The sequence below is a fragment of the Mobula hypostoma genome, chromosome 27, assembly GCF_963921235.1.
Source record: "Mobula hypostoma chromosome 27, sMobHyp1.1, whole genome shotgun sequence".
NCBI classification, from domain to species: domain Eukaryota; kingdom Metazoa; phylum Chordata; class Chondrichthyes; order Myliobatiformes; family Myliobatidae; genus Mobula; species Mobula hypostoma.
Window position 1 is genome coordinate 23,502,779 of NC_086123.1, and position 21,867 is coordinate 23,524,645.

The 21,867-nt window shown below is 46.2% G+C and overlaps 1 protein-coding gene across 1 annotated transcript in view; it reads left to right on the forward strand.

Moving 5' to 3' along the window:
- The first annotated feature begins 3,182 nt into the window (after positions 1-3,182).
- emid1 (EMI domain containing 1) overlaps positions 3,183-21,867 on the forward strand; it is a 438,363-nt gene continuing 419,678 nt past the window's right edge. The window contains exon 1 of the mRNA XM_063034463.1: positions 3,183-4,234. Coding sequence (XP_062890533.1) covers positions 4,035-4,234 — 200 coding nt within the window. The 5' untranslated portion in view covers positions 3,183-4,034. The remainder of the gene's footprint in view (positions 4,235-21,867) is intronic.

Below are 21,867 nucleotides of genomic sequence, written 5' to 3' on the forward strand. Positions count from 1 at the left end.
CCGTAATGCGCCGTCAGAGGGTGAGATGCTGCTTATGGGCTTTTGTTGAAGCAGTGTAATAGATCAAGGCAGAGGTCAGAGAAGCATTCCTTGCTCACAGTGTGATCTCCTCAACACTGAGGAAAGTAAAACAAAATACTGGGTGAGAGCTTTACAAAACATCTCTGCATGGGTTACTCTCAGCTTTCCACTTGCCTGTCATTTTAATTCTCTAATCCACTCTAACTCTTTGGCATCATATGTGGGCTGGGTTGGAAAATTAAATAGTAAACAATAAAGCCACAGAATCCCAAGCAGATGACAGTGATCTTTTGTAGTCTAATGCAAAAGGTGACCATCTGGCCCATTGGGGGGATACTGGTTCCCATTTCCCACTCTTTACCATCACTGAGAGTCAGTTACACAGCATGGAACCAGGCTGTTCAGCCTAACTCTTCCATGCCAATGAAAAAGACTTCCTGAGGTAGTCCATTTACTTCCATCCCTCTGAATATTTCCTATCCATGTACTGGTCCATCTATCTTCTAAACATCATCATTGTACCTGTCTCTATTGCTTCCTGTGGCAACTTCTTCCGTATACCCACTAGCCTCTCAAACTGAAAATCCATCTTGTATACATTACTGCACTAAAGTCTTAGGCACATATAAAAAAAAATCTGTGAAGTGATTATGCTTTGCAAAAATAAGGAAATGCAAAAGTTTCTAAATGTCAAAAAGTTTACTATAAAGAGCAGTAAATAGTAAAACACTAAATCTAATCAATTTTTGGTGTGACCACCCTTTTCCTTTTAAACTACATCAATACTCTTAGGTACACAGTTGTGCAGTTTTATGAAAATTGACTAGAAGATTGTTCCAAGCATCTTGGAGAACTTGCCACAGTTCTGCAGGGTTTTGCTGTCTTACTTGCTTCTGTCCAGGTAATCTCAGACAGCCTGAATGAGATCAAGGCTCCCTGGCGACCATACCATCTGTTGCAGAACTCCTTGTTCTTTTCACTGAAATTGACCTTGGCCATGTGTTTGGGGTCATTGTCCTGCTGCAGAATGAAGTTGAGACCAATCAGATGCCTCTTTGACGGCATTGAGTGATGGATGAGAACCTGCTTTTACTTCTCAGCATTGAGGATTCCATTAATTCTGACCACCAATCCCACTTGCAGTAATGCAATCCCAAACCTGTAGAGAACCTCAGCCGTGCTTCTCTGTTGGCTGCAGACACTCATCCATGTGGCCTCCTGCTCAAGCCAAAAGTTTCAGATTCTGACTCGATAGTCTGGAGGACTTACTGCCACTGTTCAGCACCCCAGTCCATGTGTCTTTGGGGATAGGTGAGTCTCTCGGCTTTGTTTCCACTTTGGAGGAATGGCTTTTTTGGCAACAATTCTTCCATGAAGACCACTTCTGCCAAGACTTCTCCAGACTGTAGAAGGGTGTACTGTATGCCCCTGACTATTTTATAAACCTCTAAGGTTAACTTTCAGCCTCCATCCCAGCCTATCCAGGCCCCCCTCATTATTCAAGCCTTTGTGAATCTTTTCTGTTAATGACATCCTTCCTATGGTAAGGTAACTGGAACTGCACACAATTCCAGCTGTGGTCTCATGTGAATCTCAAATAGCTGTCGCATGATGTCCCAACTCTTGTATTCAGTGTTCCATCCTATGAAGCCAAGTGTGACTTATGCTGCTTACTCCACCTTGTCCACCTCTGCTTGGGAGACCATGTACATGTACTCCCAGCTGTCCCTGTTCTATAACACTCCCTGTCATTCACTATGTATGCCCTGCAGTAATTTGGTTTTCCAAAATGTATCACTTCACACCTGACTAAGTTAAATTCCATTTACCATTCCTCTGTAACTTTAGACAACCTTTGCTGTCCACCACACCAATTGTGCTGTTAACTGCATTCCCAACTAATCATGCCACATAATTTTTCATCCACTCATTTATTTTCTTTCCAATGTGCCTTTATTTACCAAGTCTTACACAGACTCTATGTACTTAACAGCATGCCTTTGGCAGGTGGGAGAAAACCAGAGCAAATCCACATAGATGGCAACAGAGGTCAGGAACTGTGAGGGGACAGTGATGACCACTGTACCACTCTGCTGATGGTCACTCAGGTAACACTGGACAACAAAGATTTTGTTTCCTGAAAACTTTTCGGTGCATGTTATGGGAATTTGGGCTGCTGATCATGAAAATCGCCAAGAAATTTTCCTATCATGCATCATTTTTTGAAATTGCCTATATCAGTTATTTCAATTCATTATTCAAGTCAGAATAACTGATGCCAAGATCAAGGAAGGCATTTTTGTTGGCCCACAAATGAAACAGGTCATCAATGACAGGCAAACAAGACCATGAAGTGCAACATGTCCCTTACGATTCTTTTTCTGCCATTCCCATTTAGATTTCTCTGCAAATTTTGGCGCTGTCAGTGACCAACATGGTGAAAGGTTTCAGCCGGACATTGTAGTCATGGAGAAACGGTATCAGGGCAACTGGAATCCATCAATGCTGGCTGATTATTGTTGGATACTTAGGCGAGAAGCTCAGACACTGATGATAAATGAAAATCAACAAAACATTTTTAGCTTTTTAGCAAAGTGTCTGCATCATTATGGAATTAAACACATTATATTAAATAAAAAAATAATTCATTGTTTCTCCAAATTCCTACGTGATACAAGTAGTCCGAAATTTGTGTTCAGCTGCAAGCGGTCTATTATAAACAAAAAAAATCTGAAGCAGCAACACTTTCGAAAAAAATTATTGTCCAGTGTAATTGGACCAGTGATCAAACCCATCATTTGGGCAACCGTGCTGTGGCCACTTTGATAACCAATTAATTGGTCCAGTGGTCACTCTATCACCCGGATAACGATTTTACTAAGCAGTCCAACCACCAAAATGCTTGGCGGCACTGCCGTTGTAGCACGAAGCCAGTTATAACTTAAAACTTTAATTCGTCACAATAGTTTTGCCTAGAACACGTTTGCTTGACAAAACATTTTTTTTAGCATTAAACCTCCCTTTAAATTTGACGATGTAGTTTCATAAATGCAAATCACCCTGTCTTTGCTTGTTACCAGGGAACGTTTGAAGTAAATGTTCCCACAATCTGGCAGCGGGTTTAATTGGATTCTTACAACGGCTCCGGGAACAGCCAAAAGTTGAGAAGAATCCTTCAGCTGTGGCCCTGCGCTTCTGCCGTCACTGAGGTAAATGGCCCATTTCTCACCCTGTCACCCAGGAAATGGGCCCGGTGATCACCTCGTTATCTGGTTAACTGGAGCAGTGATCACTTGTCACCCGGATAACTCAAACCCGAGTAACTGGTCCAGTAGTCAACCCCGGACTAGCGTCGTTCCCTGACTAAACACTGCCCCCTGCCGCTCCTGCAGTAAATGCCGCCTGTTGTCAAAACCGGAGCCGCCAAAGTTTTTAGCAAGATCCACCTAAACTTTCAACTCCTCCAGTCAGTTGTCGGGACCACCGGTTCCGTGCGAGCTGCCTCGGCACGGAGCCTCCGCATGAAACGCCTTTCGGTAAATTGTTGAGCATTTCCAGCCGACCTGACTCTGCGTGCACAGGAGGGCGGGATTTGCCGGGGTGTGCAGGACCTGATTGCGCCGCCTCATTAATCCAGTGGGTGTGGGATAGAAGGGAGAACCCCCCCCCCCCACGCCCAGCCTTCCGCGTCCGACTCCTCGCTGCCAGCAATCCATCAACGAGACGTCAATGACATTCCTCCGGGGAAGCGACGAACGCGCGCTGCCCTGACCGAGAAAGAGTGAAGGCATCAGGGGCACAACATCGGTTGAGTCTTTCTCATCGCAGCGGTACCCCCCACCCACCCCGCCCCCCAGCACCCTCTCAATGAACAAACCTCCATCCGGCACCGAACCTCTCGGATATTTGCAGCACCGGCGCTGATCCGTTGTGAAGCGGCGGCAGCGAAGTTTGCCACCGGTGTGGGTGCGCGGTGAAGGGAATTCAGCATCACCCGTTAAAGTGTGCAGGGAATGGCCGGGAGCGGGCACGTCAGCTCTTTCAGGGATCTGCAAAGGTGGAAAGGCTTCCAACTAACTTTCTTCCTGGTGTCTTTAATGCCTCTGGTGTGCACTTCATGGGGGACCGCATTTCACTACAAGTTCCCAGCTGCTCTGCAAAGCAATAAGGATCACCAGCACGGAGTTGTGAGCAATGGGTTTCTCAGTCGAAGGTAACGGGGTGGCTTCGCTTCACTCATTTTTAACAATGGGAAGCGGGTATCCTTTCTAAGATAGCGCACAGGAGGTTGATTGTGATTTGCCCATTGATCAGTGTGCGTGGTTTAGTTTGAACGGATGTGAGGAAAGTTTATCGGAGTGAATCGGTTTGGCCGCCGGGAAGGTGAATGAGCAAGTCTTAAATGTGCCTTATTTTGAAAGGTTCTTTGGACCGGAGATTCGCGATGGGCGGCACTGCCGTTGTAGCGTTAAAATAACACGAAGCAATTAAAAAAAATAATTCCCCGCGATAGTTTTGCCTGGAACACGTGTTCGAGAGACAAAACTTTCCTTTAACCGCCCTTTAAACATGTCAATGTAATTTCATAAATACAAATCAGCCTGGCTTTGCTTGTGACGAGGGAAGGTTAGATCCGAGCGTTCACACAATCTGTCAGCGGAGTTAGTGAGATTCTTACGGCGGCGCAGGAGCGACCTGAATTTAGACAAGCATCCTTCTCCCGTGTTACATATGAGTGCCCAGTGCAAAGGCACAAACTCCCTCCTGCGCTCCAGAAACTCCTTGCATCGGCTATTGCTATAAATCAAATGCAAAGTCGGCGCAAACTAGATCCTTGTACCGTGGACTCGTTCGTCTTATTCATTCAGTGGATCGTTAAGATGCTATATTAACATGTCCAATTTCCCCTTCCTAAAGCGGCTCACTGCTTCGTCCGCCTGTCTGCATTTTTCGGGGTAGGACCTTTGTGTTGGGGTAGATGAATACGGGAAGGTTTGTCAGTGCAGAAGAAGCATCTACTGTTCCCAACTTTATTGCCGGAGTAGCGAAAAATCGCACCACGGTGTGAAAAGAACCTGACGCACGGGGTCGTCTTAATCTCTCAAACAACTGAGAGCGGCTTTCCCAGTGAAGATTCAAGACCCCGTTGCCTCCGTTCAAACAAATCTCTGGAACAAATGGTTAGGTCGATCCCAAATCGACCCGTGTCCTCCCTCGTTCATTTCGCGTTTCTGAACTCTTGAGACAGTATGCGGGTGTCTGGGGTGGAGGTGCGTTACTAAAGAAAACTAACAGTAAACCAGCCCTTTTCGTCTCACAAACTAGCGCTGCACCAGAGACCGCTGAAAGCCGATTTTACCTTAAAATGGCGTTTCTTTGATGTAATAATATGCGCGTTTGATTAATTCGAAATTACCAGCCAGCAATTTGTGGCTGCCTTGAAAAGTCTTATCATCCCGTTTCGCTAAAGTGGGATTAACCAAAACGTGACTCTGTAAGGAGTCTGCGAAAAATACAGGATTTCCATCGGTTTCATTTGCTTTGAAGTGCCCAGTATGATCAGGCTCCTTCGCAAAACTAGGGCGGAGTCTTTAGTGAGAAGGGCTCAGAAGTTAGCCTGGTTGGGACATCACTGGACAGGCTCGGGAGTACCCGAGTAGCGCGATGGTCGGATACTGTTCGCGGTGGTCAGACTAGTCCGCAAGCACGCCATTGTTCTGTTTATCAGTGGAGGGGAAAGTCACAGTGTTAGTTTTGCAATAGACTCCCGCCAGGCCTGACAAGGAGAAGGAGTTTAGTACCTCCTCCCCTCCTAAAGGTGTACACCCAGGGTACGGCGAGTGAGCGCTCGCACTGTGCCACAGATGGTCCAAGTCCCGCGGCTCTTGGTGAAATCGAAACATGAACGACCACTTTTATAATCTTTCTAACTTTCAAAGGATCGCTCACTGTCGGAGATGGATAAGCTGGAAGAGCCGGGGGCTTTCACCGGAATATGTACTGTGGTTCACTCGGGTGTGTGGCTGTCAGGTCACACCCTCCGGTAACGGGTGTAAACCGATGGATTCCCGACCTTTGTAAGCAGGGCGACCATGCTCTCACCGGACTAATCAAAGTTCAGAAGTGCAAAGTCCATATCTGTCGCCATATACAACCCTGACATTCATTTTTCTTGCGGGCATACTCAATAAATAATAACCAATAACGGAATCAATGAATTCCTCCTGGGCGCTAATCCCATCTCTATCTGTGACTGCGGTTTGAAACTCTAGTCCCGATTTTTCTATAACCAAACACCAGGTGTCTCGGTCAAGGAGACTCCAGTCGGAGGCTCTACTTGATTAAATTAAATGCGGATGTCATAGTTAAACTAACCCCATTAACGCAGGCACGCTCTGGGAAACTTCGCGATTCTGAGGTTCAACGAGTCCCGTAACAACTCCGGGCTTCAAAATCAAAGCAAGTTACAAAATAAAACCCCTCCGGAGCCCATTCGACTGAACGGCGATCACTCGGTCTAAACCTACATAGTAAACTACTTAGGAAATGGGATATCCGCCCCCCACTCCCCACCCCCACATTTATCGGGGGATTGAATGGAAGGGTCGGCATGGAAGTTTGTTTTCACCGGCGTGATTGTGTGGCACATCGTTCCTATAGTATCTGCGGACTGGAAAGCAAGCGTGAAGAGTTGACGGAGCACTGTGTGTCAGTCTCCAGCAGGTCTTACCTTGGCTTAAAAAACTTTAAGCTAACTCTAACCCTAATACCTAACGCTCTTCTTTTGAAATGCCAGTGAGACAATGCAGTGATTTTTAAAACCAAGACACACGGCAAAACGCACGGCAGGTCCCGAGGGGGTGAGTTATGTCAGTCGGAGGACTGGTGTTCATTTCTTGATTAGCAGAAATCCTAATAGCTTCGCACACTAGATAATTGACATGATTAGTCTTGGTATTTGTTTAAATCTTTGGGCTCTCGATGAAAACTTTTTTTAAAAAAACGTTTAACCACTTTAAGGTGCTGGTTTTAACAATGATGGCGCCTGTCCTTGGTAAGGTAGTTGTGAACGGCCCGATTACCTGACACTGGAATCTGACGGGAAGGTGTTGCTGCGGGAGCCCAGGGCAATTGGAAGATTAACCATTTTGCATGGTGGAAATAAGACTAAACTGCAAAAAATGGAAATTTAAAATTAAAACAGAAAATACTGGAAATAGTCAGCAGGTCGGGCAGCCTCTGTGGGAAGAGAAACAGAGTCAAGGTTTCAGGCTGAAGGCCCTTAGTTTGCACATGGTTTCGTCACTGTTGTTATTCCTGACAGATTTAACTGCTTCGTTTGGTACCAGCTCGTTTGGAAAGCATGTTCTGGAGTCAAAGCAGGGGATTTATCTGAAAAGTTCAGAATCTTCAAAGACCTTTTCTATGCTGAGTTAACTGATTTCGGCAGTAACTGAGAATTTCAATGGTTTTAGCTAGGCATGCAGCTGAGTGCATCAGCCTTGCCTTTATTTAGCAAGCCCTAAAGAATAGGGTTTGGATAGGCCTGAATTATGATACTGTGTGCTGTCAAATAGCTGTCTGGATTGCCTCATTTTGGACATGCGAAGCGGCCTAATGGAGTGGGCTGACAGGAACTTGGCTTTTGGCAGAACAGGAGCACAGAAGACGGGTGTTAAGTGGTAGACAGGGGAGCTTTGTCCTGGGAAGAGAATTACCTACACACATGCTTGCATTCACATCTGTGTTTTGGAAGAGATTTGAAGACTTAGTGTTAGTATCAACCACCTCCCCCCCCCCATCTTGTAAAAGCAAATTTAATGTTGCAGCTCCATGATGACATGGCCCCTGATACCCTTCTTTAAAAAAAAACAGAGCATTAGCTAGCTCCTATTCTTCAGGAGTATAGGGTCAGAGGACACAGCCTCAGAATGGAAGGATGCCTCTTTAGAACGGGGCTCAGGAGTTCCTTTAGTTGGATGGTGGCGAAGCTGAAATTCATTGCTGCAGATGGCTGTGGAGGCCAAATCATTGTGCCACAATGGGAGGCGCTGGTAGCGGACCCAAATGCAAGACACAGACACTGAAGTACAAGGAACAGGACTTGACTTGAGTAGGGACATGACAGGATACAGACAAGGAGCAGGGACAAGAACACAGACTTGGGCTTGGACCCCGAGCCAGAGACTGGACAAGGACCCAAAACCTAGGTCTTGCCTCGGGCTCGGGCCCCAGAACCAGGCATGGACGTGGCATGACTGCAGGACTGGAGGCTTGGGGTCTTAGGGCTTGGAGGCAGGCTTGGGGTCTTAGGGCTTGGAGGAAGGCTTGGGGTCTTAGGGCTTGGAGGCAGGCTTGGGGTCTTAGGGCTTGGAGGCAGGCTTGGGGTCTTAGGGCTTGGAATACAGAGGCTGATAACTTGGAGGCCAGAGCTCAGAGACATCAACATGGAGCCAGGACTTAACCTTCAAAAAGCCGGGACTCATCTTCAACACGACACCAACATGAGACAGGACAGTACATAGACATAGAGCCGGGACTTATACCTAGACAAGACAGAAATCAACTTCATCTCCACACCAAGAAGGGACAGGACCATCCGTCGGGTAACGGCAGAATGGCCGGACTTACCCAACAGAGGCAGAGACAAGACAAGACAGATCCCCCGCAGGGCAACGGCAGAATGGCCGGACTTACCCCACGGAGGTGAGGACAAGAAGAGACAAACACCGAAGAATGACAGACAGTTCCATCTCTGCATTGGCGATTGAACAAGACAGTGGAGCAGGCGAGGTATCCAGGCAGAGAGTTAGGCAAGGGGGGGAAAGACAAGGAGGGGAACAGGACAGTCCAGCAGGGAATCCCTGGTTTGCAGAGGTATTTATGTCTCAGCCCCAAAATGAGAATCATGTGCCCACAACAGAAACTGGGGAAAACCAGAAACCCCGGAACAAGGAACTATGGACCGGACTATGAACCGAAACGCGGACTTCACAGACCGGACTATGACAGTACTGCCCCCCCACCCCCATGGGAGCCTCCTAGCGACCCAAAAGGCTTTCCCAGACTATGAGTAACACGGGCAGGTGGGGGAACATTGAACAGGAGAGAACCAGGAACGCGAGAGTAAAACGACAATGTCTGTGTTGCTGGGTCCAAGTCTGGCTGAGATGTTCTGTCACAATGCGGGGCACTGGTAGCGGACCCAAATGCAAGACACAGACAATGAAGTACCAGGAACAGGACTTGACTAGAGTAGGGACCTGACAGGATGCAGAAAAGGAGCAAGGACAAGAACGCAGACTTGGGCTTGGACCTCGAGCCAGAGACTGGACAAGGACCCAGAACTTGGGTCTTGCCTCGGGCTTGGGCCCCAGAACCAGGCATGGATGTGATATGACTGCAGGACTGGAGGCTGGGATCTTGAGGCTTGAGGCTTGGAGACAGGCTTGGGGTCTTGGGTCTTGGAATGCGGAGGCTGATAACTCGGAGGCCAGAGCTCGGAGATAGACTGGGAACTGTTCATTAGCATGGAGCCGGGACTTATCCTTCAAAAAGCCGGGAATCATCTTCAACACGACACCAACATGAGACAGGACAGTACATAGACATAGAGCCGGTACTTATCCTTAGACAAGCCAGGACTCAACTTCATCTCCACACGAAGAAGGGACCGGACCATCCGTCGGGTAACAGCAGAACGGCTGGACTTACCCAACAGAGGCAGAGACAAGACAAGACAGGTCCCCCCGTGGGGCAACGGCAGGACTGCCTGACTTACCCCGCGGAGGCGAGGACAAGAAGAGACAAACACCAAAGAACGACAGACAGTTCCATCTCTGCATTGGCGATTGAACAAGACAGTGGAGCAGGGGAGATATCCAGGCAGAGAGTCAGGCAAGGGGGGGAAAAGACAGGGAGGGGAACAGGACAGTCCAGCAGGGAATCCCTGGTTTGCAGAGGTATTTATGTCTCAGCCCCAAAACGAGAATCATGTGCCCACAACAGAAACTGGTGAAAACCAGAAACCCCAGAGCAAGGAACCATGGACGGGACCGTGACACATTGGGTATATTGAAACTGGAGGTTGATAGGTTCTTGATTTGTATAGGTGTCAAAGGTTACGGGGAGAAGACATGGGGAATGGGGCCGACTGGGAGGGAAAATAAATCAGTCATGATCAAATGGGTGGAACAGACTCGATGGGCCAAATGGCTCCTGTGTTTTATGGCATTCCGATGGTGGCAGTTCCTCGAGAGCAGGGATCGGGCTTCCTCCATGCTGAGACAGCCCTGGTATCCATGCGGCAGTCTGCACCATAGTGGAGGGCTCACCTCTCAGTCAATGAAAGCAGATGAGCTTAGAGCATGGATCAGGACTTGGATCTCTGATGTTGTGGCCATTACAGAGACTTGGATGGCTTAGGGGCAGAAATAGCTACTTTGAGTACCAGGCTTTAGATGTTTCAGAAAGGACAGGGAGGGAGGCAAAAGAGGTGGGGGCGTGGCACTGCTGACCAGAGATAGTGTCATGGCTGCAGAAAAGGTGGACGCCATGGAGGGATTGCCTATTGAGTCTCTGTGAGTGGAAGTTAGGAACAGAAAGGGGTCAATAACTCTACTGGGTGTTTTTTATGGACCACCCAACAGTAACAGGGATATCGAGGAGCAGATAGGGAGACAGATTCTGGAACGGTGCAATAATAACAGGGTTGTTGTGGTGGGAGATTTTAATTTTGCCAATATTGATTGGCATCTCCCTAGAGCAAGGGGTTTAGATGGAGTGGAGTTTGTTAATGTGTTCAGGAAGGTTTCCTGACACAATATGTAGATAAGCTTACAAGAGGAGAGGTTGTATTTGATCTGATTTTGGAAAATGAACCTGGTCAGGTGTCAGGTCTCTCAGTGGAAGAGCGTTTTGGAGATAGTGATCACAATTCTGTCTCCTTTACCATAGCATTGGAGAGGAATAGGAGCAGATAGGTTAGTAAAATATTTAATTGAAGTAAGGGGAAATATGAAGCTATCAGGCAGAAACTTGGAAGCATAAATTGGGAGCAGATGTTCTCAGGGAAATATACAGCAGAAATGTGGCAAATTTTCAGGAGATATTTGCGTGGCGTTCTGAGACAGGGAAAGGATGATAGAGTATAGGAACCGTGGTGTACAAAGGCTGTTGAAAATCTAGTCAAGAAGAAAAGAAAAGCTTACGAAAGGTTCAAAAAACTAGGTAATGATGGAGATATAGAAAATTATAAGGCTAACAGGAAAGAGCTTAAGAATGAAAGTAGGAGAGTCAGAAGGGGCCTTGGCAGACAGGATTAAGGAAAACCCCAAGGCATTCTATAAGTATGTGAAGAGCAAGAGGATAAGATGTGAGAGAATAGGGCCAATCGAGTGTGACAGTGGAAAAGTGTGTATGGAACCAGAGGAGATAGCAGAGGTACTTAATGAGTACTTTGGTTCAGTATTCACTACAGAAGAGGATCTTGGTGATTGTAGGGATGACTTACAGCCGACCGAAAAGCTTGAGCATATAGATATTAAGAAAGGGGATGTGCTGGAGTGTTGGAAAGCATCAAGTTGGATAAATCACCAGAACTGGGTGAGATGTACCCCAGGCTACTGTGGGAGGCGAGGGAGGAGATTGCTGAGCCTCTAGCGAAGATCTTTGCATCATCAATGGGGACAGGAGAGGTTCTGGAGGATTGGAGGGTTGCAGATGTTGTTCCATTATTCAAGAAAGGGAGTAGAGACAGCCCAAGAAATTATAGACCAGTGAGTCTTACTTCAGTGGTTGGTAAATTGATGGAGAAGATCCTGAGAGGCAGGATTTATGAACATTTGGAGAGGCATAATATGATTAGGAATAGTCAGCATGGCTTTGTCATGCTGTATGAGCCTGACTGAATTTTTTGAGGATGTGACTAAACACATTGATGAAGGTAGAGCAGTAAATGTAGTGTATATGGATTTCAGCAAGGCATTTGATAAGATATCCCATGCAAGGCTTATTGAGAAAGTAAGGAGGCATGGGATCCAAGGGGACCTTGCTTTGTGGATCCAGAATTAGCATTCCAACAGAAGGCAAAGAGTGTCATACTCTGCATGGAGGTCGGTCACCAGTGGTGTGCCTCTGTTCTGGGGCCCCTTCTCTTCGTGATTTTTATAAATGATCTGGATGAGGAAGTGGAGGGATGGTCAGTAAATTTGCTGACGACACAAAGGTTGGGGTGTTGTGGATAGTGTTGAGGGCTGTCAGGGGTTACAGCAGGACATCGATAGGATGCAAAATTGGGCTGAGAAGTGGCAGATGGCGTTCAACCCAGATAAGTGTGAGGTGTTTCATTTTGGTAGGTCAAATATGATGGCAGAATATAGTGTTAATGGTAAGTATCTTGGCAGTGTGGAGGATCAGAGGGATCTTGGGGTCCGAGTCTATAGGAAACTCAAAGTTGCTGTGCAGGTTGACTGTGTAGTTAGAAGGCATATGGTGCATTGTCCTTCATCAACTGTGGGATTGAGTTCAAAAACCGAGAGTTAATGTTACAGTTGCATAGGACCCTGGTCAGACCCCACTTGGAGTACTGTGCTCAGTTCTGGTCACCTCACTATAGGAAGGATGTAGAAACCATAGAAAGGGTGCAGAGGAGATTTACAAGGTTGTTGCTTGGATTGGGGAGCATGCCTTATGAGAATCCATTGAGCGAACTTGGCCTTTTCTCCTTGGACCGACGGAGGATGAGAGGTGACCTGATAGAGGTGTACAAGATGAAGAGAGGCATTGATCGTGTGGATAGTCAGAGGCTTTTTCCCAGGCCTGAAATGGCTAATACGAGAGGGCACAGTTTTAAGGTGCTTGGAAGTGGGTACAGAAGAAATGTCAGGGCTAAGTTTTTCCCGCAGAGAGTGGTGAGTGTGTGGAATGGGCTGCCGGCGATGGTAGTGGAGGTGGATACGATAGGGTCTCTTAAGAAACTCTTGGATAGGTACATGGAGCTTAGAAAAACAGAGGGCTATGGGTAACCCTAGGTAATTTCTAAAGTAAGTACATGTTCAGCACAGCATTGTGGACCAAAGGGCCTGTATTGTGCTGTAGGTTTTCTATGTTTCTATAACACAATAAGACACCTAGGCTCATTAATAACCACTAGGTCAGAAAGTTGTGCATTTGGGCCTTACTCTGGGATTTCAGCAAATTTTGAGGATGTCGAGAACACCTTCTGGGTGTCTAAAATGCTAACAATTCTAACTTGGACACCACCAGACAAAGGCAGACTAACTATTTGTGGGATTCTGCTGTGTTTAACACTTACAGTGTAGTTACAAAGCTTAAAGCAATTCATCGTACACAAGGGTCTCTGAAACATCCTTAAAAAGTGTGATTTTCAGCCTATAATTTGTTTTTTTTACTGCCATCTTTAGTATCATAGAGTCGTAGAAAAGTACAGCACAGAAACAGGCCCTTCAGCCCATCTAGTCCATGCTGAACTATTTAATCTGCCCGCTCCCATCGACCTGCACTGGGACCATAGCCCTCCACACCCCTACCATCCCTGTACCCATCCAGACTTCTTAAATGATGAAATCGAGCTCTCATGCACCACTTGTGCTGGCAGCTCGTTCCACACTCTCTCAACCCTCTGGGTGAAGACGATTCACCTCATGTTCCCCTTAAACTTTTCACCTTTCACCATTAACCCATGACCTCTGGTTGTAGTCCCACCCAACCTCATTGGAAAAAGCCTGCTTGCATTTATCCTATCTATACCCCTCATAATTTTGTATACCTCAATCAAATCTCCTTTTAGTCTTCTACGTTCCAAATACAAACGTAATAAAGTCCTAATCTATTTAATCTTTCCTTATTTAAAAGCTACTTAGTGCAAAATTTGTATCAATGGTATAAGAGGCCAGGGATATCAAACATTTTTAAAAAGAGTACCTAGAAACACTGGAAAATCTCAAATGAAGCAGACACTGTGGGAATCACTCTTCATCCCTGTATTGATAAAGTCTTTGCAGGAGAGTTCTCATAAGACAAATCCACTCAGTAGTTGCTTCGAGCCATGAAGTACCATGTATACTAATGAGCTCCTTTTCATAGTTTGTGTTCAACTCGTCAGTCACGTGACAATGCAGCAGCAAAGGAAAGTTGGCCTCAATATTAGCACACAGTTGTGGGCTGAATGGCCTGACTAGTACTCCAGAGGGGTTGCATCTCGGAGGACTGGGGAGATACCCCTGACACTGTCTCCTGCAACTTCACTGGAAGTTCCATGTTAGTTCAGGTAACAGATTGATACAATTCTTTTTCTTATCAATCTTTTTATTAATTTTAAAAAGTACATATATACGAGCAAGAGGAGGATTATTTCAGATAGCTATGTCGATAACAATACATATAAAAGGTAAAATAAACATTATCAAGCTCATACATAGTATTAATCTAATAGTATATAATAAAAAACAAAATTCTCCTCTTTCATTTCATAGAAAGAGAAAAAAGATAAAGAAACTTTTATAATTTTATATATTGTATATAAATAAGAACAAAAAAAATTTAAAAAAATAAAAGAGAAAAAAAGAGGACTGGGCAGTCCATATTGAGAGTAAGGCAAGAAAAATGAAAAACTTTCTGAACAAATCCAAAGTTTCGAGGAAGTAAGTGGGAGAGCAATAAATCAATTGAATAAAAGGTCTCCAGGTTTCTTCAGATTTAAAGGATGTATCAAAAGTCCAACTTCTTATTTTCTCTAAACTTAGACAAGACGTAATGGAGGAAAAGATCTATACAATTCTGTTGGAAGCTTTTTTTCTCTTCCTTGGGAGTTCCTCGGGTTGGAGGGTGACTCTAGTGTGGTCAGAGGCAGAGTGGCTGATGAGACCTGTGTTAGATCAACAAACTCTTCCACAGATGAGCCAGGGGGTGACTGACAGAGTGGCAAACGGGTATTTCGTGCCTTCCTTCCATCACTTGAGTCTTCTTTATGCTCTCAAAGTTGTCAATATCATCCTGAATCTTCTTTCTCCATTTCTGAGCAGTCTTGGGCCAGAGATTTCCAGGAGGATTTGAATACATTGGTGAATGTCTTGTCATATCTGCTGCGCAATCCTCTCCATTGACTGAAGTTGGAATAGCATTTGTTTCAGGAGTTGGACGTCGGGAACGAGAGTGATGTGACCAGTCCGGTGAAACTGACCATGATCAACTAGGCTATGTTGATCAACCCTGAGAATGATAACATTGGTTCAATATTCTTTCCAGTGAGGTTGCAGGAGACAGTGTCAGGGGTACTTTCCAGTCTCCTGAGATGCTGCCTGTGTATAGTTCAATTCTCAGCAGCACGTAGGAGCGAGGCATCACTACTGCCCGATAAAATCGTAGTGCCTATGCTCCAGAGTCAAGGTTACTCCCACCTCAGTCAGTGTACTGCTGTATGAAGACCGTATTTCAAAGCTCAAAGTAAATTTTGCTATCAAAGTACATATATGTCACTGTCACACCTCACTACGAGGCGTGGGTAAATGTGCCCAACGAGGGTCGCCGGTTGAGGAAAAAAATGGATGATAAGCTGCAACAGCACGTTAGTGCAAGGAGTTTTATTTAGTGCCCGGAGTAAAAATGCAAAACTGCCCAAAAGTGTTGAAGAAAAAATGTATTTGCAAGTAGACAAATGAAAAACAAACATGAGTGTACAAAACTGTACAAGTGCACAGAGACTTTCTCCACAACGCACTTTGTCTTCAACTTTCCAACAGAACTGTCACCAACCATCAACTCCAACCTCCACACCTCTCTAGCAAGGTCAGACTGAGGGTGTGGACCTGCCTCCACCTGGCCTAGAAGGACCAAGAAATTCTACTGTTGATCTGGGGGAGTGGAGGGTGGTGGGGAGATAATCACGTGACCAGACCATAATAGTTATTTCAGATGCAGAACTGGAGCATTTTAAAGAGGGTTTCTAACATCCTACAGTTTTATTCCACAGCAAATGCCTGAGTTAAACCCATAGATCAGTGTCCACATGCTCAGATGAATATAAAAGGCTAATGCCTCCCCACCAGTGGTGCTGCCTGAATAGGGTGTCGTGCACATGCTCCTGCTAACCCAGGCATTAGTTTAACACACCACAAACTGTCCCTTGGGTCACTTGGGGCCATTCTGCTGTCTACAAACCGATGTAACGTTGCAAGTGAAAGTAAATGAATACTTGTGTCTAGAATCCTTATGCTTATGAGTTAAAAACCAGTATGGCACATTAACTGAAGGGAACTGTTTTGACTAGCCAAGCTCGAGATTGTTTTACTGTTGGGTGTGTGAACGGTAAACTCCCCAGAAGTGCAGAACGGGAGGGCAAAGTGTGTGAACGACTGGGGAAACTAGATCCGGGACAGAACGAGGAGGAGTGACTAACCGGGCAAAGGGGCAAGTTTAGCGGGAAAATCAGGATTGCCAACCTGTTCTGTCACATGTTACCGTAAGCCACCCTGAGGTTCATTTTCCTGCGGGCATACCCCAGCAAATCTATAGAATAGTAACTATAACAGAGCCAATGACAGATCAACCAGAGTACAGAAAACAACAAACTGTGCAAATGCAAATATAAATAAAATGCAATGAATAACAAGAACTTGAGATAAAGAATCGTCAAAGTGAGATCATTGGTTGTAGGAACATTCTGTAGTAGTTATCCCCTTCTATTTAAGAGCCTGATGGTTGAGGGGTAGTAACTGTTCCTGAACCTGGTGGTGTGAGTTCTGAGGCTCCTGTACCTTCTTCCTGATGGCAGCAGCGAGAAGAGAGCATGAGTCAGGTGGTGGGGATCCCTGATGCTGGATGCCGTTTTCCTACGACAATGTTTCATGTAGATGTGCTCGATGCTTGCACTAGGTTTTACCCATGACGTACTGGGCCAAAATTTGTGCATGCCCAGAGTTAGAGCTCCAAGATGGTGCTGAATTGTTCAACAAAGCCTATGAAGGGATTAGGGTTTCAAAGTCTTCTGTCAGCCTGGCCCCGCTGTACCACAATGCCCTCGAACAATAACAGTTCACAAGAAGAATGGAAAATGTGGATCAGTTCCCATATCTCAGGAGCCATCTCTTGGTGAAGACTAATATAAAAGAATGAAATTCTGCACCGATATCAATGCACTATCTCCATGCATAATTTGAAGAAAAGGGTAGTTGAAGATCAAGACCTCAGAGCTGACACGTAACTCGTGGTTTACCAGACCTTGGTGAGCCCTTCCCTCCAGTATGCTGGTAGAATATAAACAGGTATTGGTTAACAACTTCTTTCTGTTCAGTAATGGTCTGGCTGATATTATTGTCCAAACTCACATGAAAGGAAGATTATTGAGCTCAACCAATGGCTGGTCATTTTATTTGCCAACTTCCCCGACACAAAAAACGCAGTGCCATTAACCTGGAGGAGAAAAGCAACACTCTTTGAAAGGGGCTTTGCTGGTTGTTCTGGGGTCTGTGAATACCTCGCTTTCTTAGAGGGAAATTAACTTGCCAGGAAGTGTGCATTTGTTCAACTACTTCTCCACCAGATCTGTTCTCCTGGGCACCTCATGGCCTCCCTCACTCTCCTCTTGGTTTCCAGGCACCAGCCAGCCAGGATAGGCCTTTTCTCCTTCCCTACTCAGCGGCCCTTCCTGAAGGGCCTCGGCCTGAGGCACTGACTGTTCATCCTCTCCATAGATGGTGCCTGACCTGCTGAGTTTGTCCGGCACTTTGTTTTCCGATAGCCAGCTTTGTGCTCATCAGCGGGCAGGCAGGAAATGGAGAGCAAAGCAGTTCCTGTGTTCAGTTTCAGAACCTGATTTACTTAATAGCTGTACATTGAAATGTACAGTGAAATGTGTTGTTTGTGTTAAAACCCAACACAACCTAAAGACGTGCAGGGGGCAGCTGGCAAGTGTCGTCATACATACTGGCGCCAGCACAGCGTGCCCACCGGGTTCAGCAGAACAACACAAGTAACAAACAGCAAAACAAGCCCCTTCCCACCTGCTCACTGGATCTCCATCCCCAGTTCCTGGACACAGACTCCCAGACGTATGCAGTGTGTGTGTCTAACCTCCAGTCCTTGGCCTGGACTCATGGACTCAGTAAAATCGGGACTCTGACCTCCAGACACGCCGACCAGGGGATTTGAATTTAGGGCAGTGACCTTTGGATTAGCCTACTTTGGTCCACAACCTTTGATCTTCAGCCTCTGGGCTTGCTGATCCCCGGATTCAATCTCAGGACTAACCGATCACAGTGCTTTGACCTCCAACCCCATGACCTGCCGACCTAGGGGTCACTGGCCTTTGTGCCTCCTGCCCACACAGAGTTCTGACCCCAGGACTCAGAATTCACCAACCTTTGGGGAGGGGGGTGATCACCAGTTATCATCCTCAGCACCCATGGTCCTTGACCACAGGAATCGTTTTCCTCGTCCTCAGCAACTGATGACCACCAGAAATTGCTGGCCTTTGACCTCATAGTAATCCAGTCTGGACTCTGACCTGCCTCTATCCCTTCATTTACTGCTGCTGACTTCTAACTCTTCCTTATCCCTGTCCCTAAACACTAACCTGACCTCGAACTCACTAAAACCCTCCATATGAACCTAAAAAAGCAACGACATCTGAGCCAAGAACTTGACGGACATCGCAGCTCAGTGCCATTTTGACCAGAAGCTTGAGTGTTTAGTGGGAACTCTGGTGCTGCTTTCTAATCCTCAGAAATGCGCCGTCTTTACGCCTCTGCCTAGACATTCTGATTACAAGGGTGAGAAAACTGTCACCAGGCCTGATCACGATCTCTTTCAGTATCAGAGATCCATGCTTTCCGGCTGAGGGCACTGGATAGAAATCAGTACTGGTTGGAGTTCCACTTCCCAGTCCAAAAACTGCTCTTTGGTGTCTACTACAGACCAGATATACTGACGAAAGTGATTCTGTCCAAACCATCCTTATTAACGTTGAATCGTTAATGGAGCCAAATATGCTCTTCTGATTTACCTGTTTGCCCGATTTTAGGCCATGTTGCAGTTTTCCAAAGTTCCACTCTCTAGAAGGGTCTTTGGAGAGAGGTTATCTCTCTCAGGGTACGATTGGCCCACTGCTGCTCCAGCCCCAGTGATTATTTCAGTGGAGTTAATATGTAACTTGTTCACCACTTGTGCCATCTTACATACTTATTAATGAGCATTACACCACTGGTGCTTAGGGCAGCAATCAAAGTCCTCCATCTCTCTCTGTCTTTGGTATGCCGCCGCACACAGGTTTAGAAGCTGTTTCCATAATAATTGTTTTCTGACCAGTCAGGGTTGTTCGCCCTGAGATGAACCCCCGAACCTGGACCACTCTCAGTCTGGCCTCTGCCCTTTGACCTGTTTGGTATGGGTGACCCTGCCAACGGTATGAAGCCCCTGACTCCAGCCAATGGAGCTCGCCGGGTCATTGAGGCATGCAAGGCTCCAAACCCTAGGGCAAGGTTGAGGTCCTCTTGGAGGTATTCTGCTGACAGTGACGTCAAAATGCACTTAACCCTGTATTGGAAATGTTAACTCAGTCATGCTAAGAAAGAGCTGGAAATAGGATGCTATGAGCAATTTCCCACCTCAGCTATTTTTCAGAACTTTTGCTTGATATTTTTACATTCATTCACAGGATATGAATGAGCAGGTGTACTGCAATTGCCCATCTATATACTTTAAAGAGAATGGCAGGAATCTGCCTTAACTGTTATGGATTTCATCAAAAATCTACAGATTAGGGAAAGGTAGTCCCAAAATCTTAACTCATTTGAAAAGATTTCATCTCCAGGTCATGTTGGGCTGTGATTCGGAGTGGCACTCGTAGCTAGTAAGTCTCTGCAACCCTGGACATCCTGGGCAGGAAAGGTTTCAGGTCTGGGGGGTACTGGCAGGGAAACCTGGATGAGTTGCAGCAGTGTGCCTTTCAGATTGACCCGTTGGAGCCAATAGTGGTCAGAGAGTGAATGTTCAAGGTATTGGAAGGAGTACAGACCAAGTGGGCTGTATTGTCTTGAATGATGTCAGGCTTCTATTTGTTGTCAGGGTAACACTGATCTTGGCAAGAGAGTATTCCACCACACGCCTGCCTTGTTCAAAGTACATTTATTATCTAAGTATGTAACCTCGAAATTTGTCTCCTTACAGGCAAAACTAAGAAACCCAATAGACCCCATTAAAAACGAAAACAGTCAAACACCCAATTTGTAGAAAAACGAAAACCAATCATGCAAGCAACAAAAGAAAGCAAACAACTGGAAGTTCACCAAAGTGCGTCCATAGCCTGATGTCATTCAACACTGAAGCCAATCCGGTAGCCTGTTAGTTGCAGGCCACGGCCTCAGCTCAGCGTAGAGATGAACAAGGCTCGAACTGAACCAGCCCATCCCTCACCTTCAACTCCAACACCCTGATCTTTTCATTCTAGCCTGGTGCTTAAATTGTCCAAACCGTGGGTCATTTTTGCTCTTGGATCTGGCCCTACCACTCCCATACACTCTCGGGCCTGGGCTTCAGCCTGTACCTGACCTTTCCAATTCAGCCCAGTGCTTAAACCAATCAATGGTTTGTATTTATTCTATAGGGTTAGGAAAGGAGTGGCCAGTTGTTCACTACAGAATATTCAGCATCTGATTGGCTCTAGTGCCAAAAAGTATTTTGTGTGGCTGGTAGCCTACCTGGCCAACAGTAGCCCAAATTCCCCTGTCCCTAGGATGTTGATGATGAGGCTATGGAAGGTCAAGAGAGGGAGTTAAGACTCAATGAGAATTGCTTGGTAATTATTTGGGACAGATATGACTTGTTACTTAGCAACCAAAGCTTGAATGATGTCCAGCTCTATGGATTCATTCTCCTAGATACAAGTAATTTCTCCGATGCCACACAGTCATATGAAAGCTTTGACGTCAGGGATTGTCACTTTCCTGTCTTCCGAAATTCAACTGTTTCGTTTGAGAATGAACAAAGGCTATGATGACATCTCATGCTGGGCGTCCCTGCTAGAACCCAGCTGAGCATTAATGGGCAGATTTCTGGTGAATAAGTGAGGCCCTGGGAATACCGGATTGAGGATGCATTTGAGTGTAAGAAAGCCAAGTACCAGGAGCTGGTAACGCAGTGCCAGGGACAGGGTAGGTGGCACAATACGAGCCTATAGCGTTGCTGTGTAGAGCTAGTGCTGGCTGCTTGCTGTGTGGAACCTACTCTTTCCTTGGCATTAAGGAGGCTGTGAAGAAAACAGCCATAAGAGCCAACACAGAGGCTGTTGAGGTAGTCTGTGGATCAAGAGGTGTGGCCCGTGGGCCAGTGCTGCTGGGACACAAACCAGGGCCTGCTCAATCCTGGCTGGGTCGCCTGGGCGACAGCGTCTGACGTTGAAAGCCCCAAAACACCCGATGACCCCAGGTTACATCACTGATGTAAAGTCCCAGCACGTCCTAGGATGAATCTCGGCAGCTTTCAGCCCGCCAAGATGTCTTCCATTATTTTGCTGACCTCTGAGAGCTGGCTGAAGGAGCTTGGTTGCTCTGTACCTGGGCAATTTTCCACATTCTCAGTCGGATGCCAATGTTGCGGCAGTACTGAGACGATTTGGCTAGAAACACAGCTGAATCCAGAGGGAACGTCCAAAGCACCAGAACCAGGATATCACCTAACCCTAAAACTTCGCTGAGCCTCAGTGATCTCAGCTTCATTTATGAGGACGAGTTTAATTGACTGAAGCCCATCTTCTACCGCAGTTGGGAATCTGATTGGAGATAATCCTTGGGATTGCAAATGCTTTTAGTTGTTCGGCAAGATGCATTTTGT